The 6,696-nt window shown below is 45.3% G+C and overlaps 1 protein-coding gene across 1 annotated transcript in view; it reads left to right on the forward strand.

Moving 5' to 3' along the window:
- The window catches only part of LOC107289556 (seizure protein 6 homolog), a 51,438-nt gene that overhangs the window by 33,688 nt on the left and 11,054 nt on the right, over positions 1-6,696 (forward strand). Inside the window, exon 10 of the mRNA XM_029284568.1 lies at positions 5,133-5,271. Coding sequence (XP_029140401.1) covers positions 5,133-5,271 — 139 coding nt within the window. The remainder of the gene's footprint in view (positions 1-5,132; positions 5,272-6,696) is intronic.

The following is a 6,696-nucleotide window of genomic DNA, read 5'->3' on the forward strand; positions in this document are numbered from 1 at the left end:
CTTTCAACTGTCTTGGTAGTTTTTGAGTGATAATGTTCTGTGTGTCAAAATGCTCGAGGCGGGCAAGTCCAGGCATGGTGCCATTTTCTTGTGCTGCCCGGAGCTCTTCTAGTAAGGTGGAGAATCTCCAAATCTGACTAGGATCGTTGATATTGATGTTAGGGAAATCATAGAGCTCCTGTAGGAATGAGGCCTGTGCCAAAGAAGGTGCCCCATAGCGCTTGTCGATCATTTCCCAGGCTCGTCGAAGGGCGGTGGGTAGGTCCCTTAAATGTGATGCGAGGATCGCCTCCACTGCCTTTGAGGATTTGGAACCTAGCCATTGTGACATAAGTCCGAGTTCTTCCCCAGGGTGTAACCTTTCTCTGCGGAGGGCTTGCTTGAAAAGATGCTTCCACACTAAATAGTCCTTCCCTGGTTTGTCAGAGAATTTTCACACGCCTCTGGATGCCATGTCCGACTTTCTTCCACCGAGTGTTGGAGGATACATCGATCACGTGTATGGGCTGTAGTCTGGTGGAGGTGGTGCATCACTTCCGGGAGCGGGGGCGTGCGCCATGTCTGGCTGGTAACTTTCTTCAGCATGTTGTCCACTGAGGGAATCTTGCCATGTCACGTGCGAGGGACCTTGTTGGCTTGGTCTGAATTCCTCTGCTCTTTCGTTGAGCTGAGGGGACCTGACTTCTTGCATGCTTACTTGTTGGAGGGTTTCTCGTCTTTCAGGTGGTGCGTAGCTGGCTCCCTGGTAGGCTGGCACAGCTGGTGGTCGAGGTTCTCTGTGGTCAGGTCTGGTAGCGGTTCCTTGGGGCGCTGCCTCCTGTTGGCGCAGCAGGGACTCTAGTCTGGTGCGAGTTCTTGCAATCTCATCCCCAAGCGGCAGCTGGTTCCGCTGTGGGGCCGTCACCGCTGTGGGTGGACCCATCCGATTGCCATCAGTGGTATGGTTCATTGAGTTCAATGGAGCAGCAACGGTGGGAAGATCTTGTGACCTAGTTGTTGTGACGTCAGCTCTCTGGCTGATCAGCACATCTGGCCATTGAGATTCTTCTCTTCGTCTACTCGGTCTTGGGGGGGCTTGTGGATGGCTGTGGCGCTCTCACCTGTTCACTTTGAAATGCGCTTTGGTTGTCCACGTAGGCTTGCACATGGTTATGAGGGCTTTCCCTTCCTAGTCCTTCCAACCTGTGCACAGATATGACGTCTTCCAGCTCTCTCTGTAGAACCACTTTTATTGCGGCTGCCTCTTTTGCTTTCTGTTGGCACTGGGAAATCTCAAAGTTGGCCTAAGCTTTGACCATGTCTTCTCTTTGCTGACGCTGTGCCTCTTCCACGCGAAGGGCTGCTTTGGCTACATCTTCTCTTTGCTGTCGCTCTGCTTCTGCTACACGTAGAGCTGATGCAGTCTCCGCTTTGGCCAAGTCTTCTCTTTGCTGCTTTTCTTCTACTGCTGCTTGTGCAGCGACGTCAGCCATTGCGGTATTGATTCGTGCTTCTGCGAGACGGGCGGCAAGGCTCTCTGCCCTTGAGGCTCGGGACGCTTGGCTCTGACGAGAGGACGCTTTTGAATGGCGGGAAGCACCTGTAACGTGAGATTGTTGTGACACGCTGGAATGCGCCTTAGATATATGGTGAAAGAATGAAGCTTTTCCAGAGGCGTGAGATGGAGCCACATGTGACTGCTGGGCTGGTGTTTGCGAGTGGCAGGAAACTTCAGACTCTGCCCTCTCGACTGGTCTGTCTTTCAGGTGAGGCTCGGGTGCCGGGAGGCGTTGTGATCTCTCTAGAAACTTCTTACGTTCCTTGTTTTTTAGCTTGAGGCTCTGCATCTCGCTATCGACTGTTGGGTCTCCTAGTTCCATCTGAATCTCTTTGAGATGGCGTGCGAAGTCTGTCCATTGTTGGAAAGCGTCTTCCTTATCCTCTTCTAATGAGGGCACGCATTCGGGAGGAAACTCCTCTTCGGGCGTTTGGTAGAGTCTCTGTAATCTCTCCCAGGTTCTCTTGTGGCGGTCGTAGAACGACTGCCATCTGTCCGTCAGATATGACCACATAGCTTCTGTAGGCTTTCTTTGTTGCCTCAGGTCATAGGGAACCTGAGACGTCTTTGGCCTCACTGAAGCTTGAGCATCAGCCTCTGTGTACAGGTCAAGGCTGGCTGTTTGCAGCATTTCTCCTTGGCTGGCTGGTTGGGGTGTCTCATCTAGGCTGGTTGGTTGAACCCCTTCTTCTAAATCAATGGGACACTCTGCCATGGCTAGGACAGGTTCAGTACACTTCCTAGCTATTTTGAAGCAAATTTGATGAACTTCTCTCTTTGGCCACTAGGGGTCGCTACTTGCAGATCAGCTACAGGAGTGCTGTCTGTGGGTGGAGGCACCACTGGGTGCGTTCTCCTGTGTTCGTGGGTACTTCAGCGCAATTCACCCTTTCACCACTAGGGGTCACTTCTTGCGGGTCAGTTACCAGGGTGCTCTCCCTTCGAGGTTCACCCTTTGTCCACTAGAGGGCTTTCTCTGTGCGTGATTAAAGGCTTGTGTGTAGTTCCTCCTTTAACCACTAGGGGGTGTTTGGAGAGAGGCCAGCCACAATTCTTCTTTACTACCACGTTACCCTTAGTGGCCACCTGGGAAATTACTGAGCTCTACTAGCTCCTGTAACTCCCACCGTGGTCGTTAAGTTGCAAGCTGGAGACTGCTTGGGACTCTAAAATCTGCTTGGTCGTCAGCTTTGTGATAATAAGCAAGGTTAATTGCTGCCTTTTCTTCTCCTTAATTTGCCCTCAGCATAGTCACCACTAGAGGTGACTGCTTGCGTGAGTGATTACTTTGGGTGAAGTTCACTCTGTGCCCTCTAGGGGGTGTTGGTAGCTTTGGATGAATTTAGGTAACTTGCTCTTTAACTATCAGATTCACTCTGCATAGTTAGAAAATTGCATTCAGTGAAGTACCTTCTTTTCCCTCTAGAGGGTGCTCTTAACTTGGGTTGGTGTAAGCCTGCTATGTGCTGAACTAATTATCAAGTTGTCGTAAGTCCAGCAAGGGTAAAATTGCTGAATAGTGTTGTGTGCAGATTGGCCACCAGGGGATGCTACTGCACTGCTATTGGAGCCTCTGAGAACCTTCTCTTTCCATTGACATAGCTGGAATTCCAAGGGGAGGGGGTAATTTAGACTTCACCCACTAGTGTTGAGTAATTGAAGAGGTAAATTACTTTATTGCTGGCTGGTTGTACTGGGGCCCCTTCTGGGGTGTGGAATTCCAGGCAACAAGCAGACAAAGAAAATGTAAGGCATGCAACACATTCCTTTTCATTTTAAATCTGTGGTTTGCATCAGGCAAGCTAAGGGGAACGCTCTGTGGTTCTTCCCCTTTTTAGCAGTTAAGAGTTAATTGCCTGCCTCTGGCTTCTGGGCTAGGTTGCCTTCCAAACTCTCCCCTTGGCTTTCCAAGCAAACGGGCTTGGTCTCACACACATTCAAACTGTTTGAATTGCCGGCAAAGAAAAGGGGGGTGGCTGCCCAATGCTCCTTTGATCTGGAAATACAGTTTTAACAACCTCAAATAGCTCTCTTTCTTACTTGCCAAGAAACTGACTGATGTTTCTTCGTAGAAATAAGCTTGCCTCTATTGGTTATTTGATCTGTTTTGCTCTTTCTGCATTTAAGAGCATCTCTTTATTACTTGTCCTTGGCAACCTGATTACTTCCCTTAGCAACAAATTAGCCTGTTCACAGAATCGTGAGCGGGAAGGAAATCAGCGTTCTTGGTAGCAAGCTGTTTGAACACAGACACCTTTCCATCGGTTTTAGCAACACAGACAGTAATCTCTTGTCCTCTTTTACTCAGCAAGGAAAAACATGCATTATTTCTTTACTGTAAAACGTTGACTGGCAACAAGATCAGTGGCAAACTGGTATTCTTGGAACAAACATAAAGAATATTTACAGTCCTTTATTTTTAGCTGCTAGCAGATCTTCAAGCAGTCACTTTATAACTTTACTTATAGCAAAGCTAACAGGCATATGGAGACTTCTTGCAGAGTTAAAGGAAAATTAGCCGTATCAAATTACTATTCTGTCCCAGACAGAATAGGCTACTTTAATCCCGTCGAGACAGACAGATAACTCAGCAAAATAAGCAACGAAATGTCACTTTTATTTCTAGGAATTCTAAACAATAACTCACTGTTATGTAAAGATACATCCAGAAGCATATTTCAGCAATATAGCTCATTCCACAGGTAATTTGATAATGGATTTTCCCCTCTTCTTCTGCATAAGACTCACATGTTGGCATAAGACCTCCAAGCCGTGGGGCTAGGAGCCATGAGGCTGGATGAAACAAAGGCATTCCAAAATGGCACGTAGCCAGTATGTCCTGTAATGAGCTCAGAGGCTCCTACTACTACTGACCTGTTAACATGAGATAGCTAACTAGCTAAAACTACATTACCCATAAGCCATCTCTTAAGGAGACAGCACTTAACCCAATAAATGCCAAACATTCTAGCATACAGACCTACATGATCCAGAACAGGGCTGTTCAATTTGTCTTTCCCTATTGCTTTTTTCATCATCCCCAAAAAATGAGGGGTCCTTGGTGCTCTCTGAGCTTGATTGTTTTCTTGCAGATGTTTCATTACCCAAACTAGGAAACATCATCAGAGCTCTGATGATGTTACAGTGGTACCTTGATACTCATCGTTAATTGGTTCCAGGAAGCGCGATACCAAAAACAATGAGTACCAAATAATTTTTTCCTGTAAGGAATAATGTAGTCAGTCACAAGGCAACTGACACCGACAAGTTCTAGCTTGTGTGTTGAGTACTAAACAAACGATGAGTACCAGGACAAAATTTCTGTGCCATAATGCGTTGAGTACCAAATTCGATGAGTTTCAAAGCAGTTGAGTACCAAGGTACCACTGTACCTAGTCTGGGTAGCGAAACATTTGCAAGAAAACAACCAAGCTCAAAGAGCACCAAGGACCCCTCATTTCAACCCCGAAATACAAATATTCTCCTTTATTGGTACCAAAGGAAATTGGTTTAAAACTGGCTTAAACTGGTTGAGTAGCTGCACTGCTTCATTCAAGCTATAGTCTTCTCCTGATTATGCATCTTTTCTCTCCAGCATTGTGTGGTGGGGAGCTCTCTGAGCCAACAGGTGTTGTACTTTCTCCTGACTGGCCCCAGTCTTATGGAAAAGGTCAAGACTGCGTATGGGGCATCCGGGTGCAGGAGGAGAAGAGGGTGCTGCTAGACATTGAGATGTAGGTACTTCTGCTACTGTCACCATCAATACCATCCCATTTTCATGAGGGAGGCCTCTCAACTCAACCAAAGCAGTCTGTCCTCATGGTCCCTGAAACCATCATCCATCGTTAGATTTATCGTTGTAATCATTCATGCCATCGACTTATGGAAAGATGTCTATGTACTTTTAAGATAATCTGCTGTGACAAATAGGATTCCTACTTAGAGGTCATCAACCAGATGATACAGCAAGTTCCTTAGGAAAGCCTAGATGGTGAAACATTTTAAAACTTCAGTGCAAGAAAGAGAGGGTTACCTTTAATCTAGTATTTCTGCTGCTAGACCTAATTATTTTCTGTTGCATAGAGCTTTCCAAGTTAGGCTAAAATGACAATAGAGGACATGGAACAGAAGGAGGGGATTATTTAAGTTCCCTCTAAGAATCATTTCCCTCTCAATGATTCTAAAAATTTAGAGACACAAGAAAGCTTGTCCAAAACAACAAACTGAATTCATATGTGTGTCTACAGCCACATAATAGCAGAATCATTCTGGGGAGCCATTAAGTCAAGAGATGTACACTCAATAGTTTGAAAGTTCTCCACAAATGACGGTAACATCAGTATAGTGATATTTTTTTAAAATCCTGGACATTTTACACATATGTGTGGCTAGGCACTGGATATAATGTATTTATTTGTTATCCCTCAACAGTCTTCAGAATCATTCTAGGTAGTATACTAGACAATTGAGGTAAATTAGTACAGGAACACAAGAACAGAAAGAGCACTAGGCGGCCATTTGTAATCTTTGTTTCAGGCCAAAGTCCTGCTTGAAATGAATGCTCTTAAGTTCCTCCTGAAATCTCAGAAGTAGGGCTGGTAGTGGTCATGTGTGTGGGTGCAAGGTTTCCACAAAACAGGGTCAGCTACAGAAAAGTCCTACCTTTTGATTCATACCCTTTTTACTAACACGAAAAAGGAGCCTTCAAGTGAACTGCTTCTTCCATTTCCATTGTTAAGCAAAGCAGCTCAATTTCACGACCTTTTTGTCATGGTTGTTAAGTAACAACCAACTTAATACTCAGTTAAGTGAATCACATGGTTATTAAGCAAGTCTGGCTTCCTCCACTGACTTTGCTTGTCAGAAGCTGGTTGGAAAGGTTATGAATGATGATCATGTGATCCAGGATGCTGCAGCCATCATAAATACATGCCAGTTGTCAAGCACCTGAATTTTTATCATTTATTTATTTATTTATTTTATTTTATTAAACTTATATGCCGCCCTTCTCCCAACAGGACTCAGGGCGGCTTACAGCATATTAAAACGATACAAACACTATCCCCAATAAAAACCAATTAAAAACAAATATTTACCGCTGTGTTACCATTAAAATTCTAATTAAAATTGTCCCTATTTAAAATTCTCCCTAGGCCAGA

Source organism: Protobothrops mucrosquamatus, unplaced genomic scaffold (genome assembly GCF_001527695.2).
Source record: "Protobothrops mucrosquamatus isolate PMUCROS unplaced genomic scaffold, P.Mucros_1.0 scaffold719, whole genome shotgun sequence".
Taxonomy (NCBI): Eukaryota; Metazoa; Chordata; class Lepidosauria; order Squamata; family Viperidae; genus Protobothrops; species Protobothrops mucrosquamatus.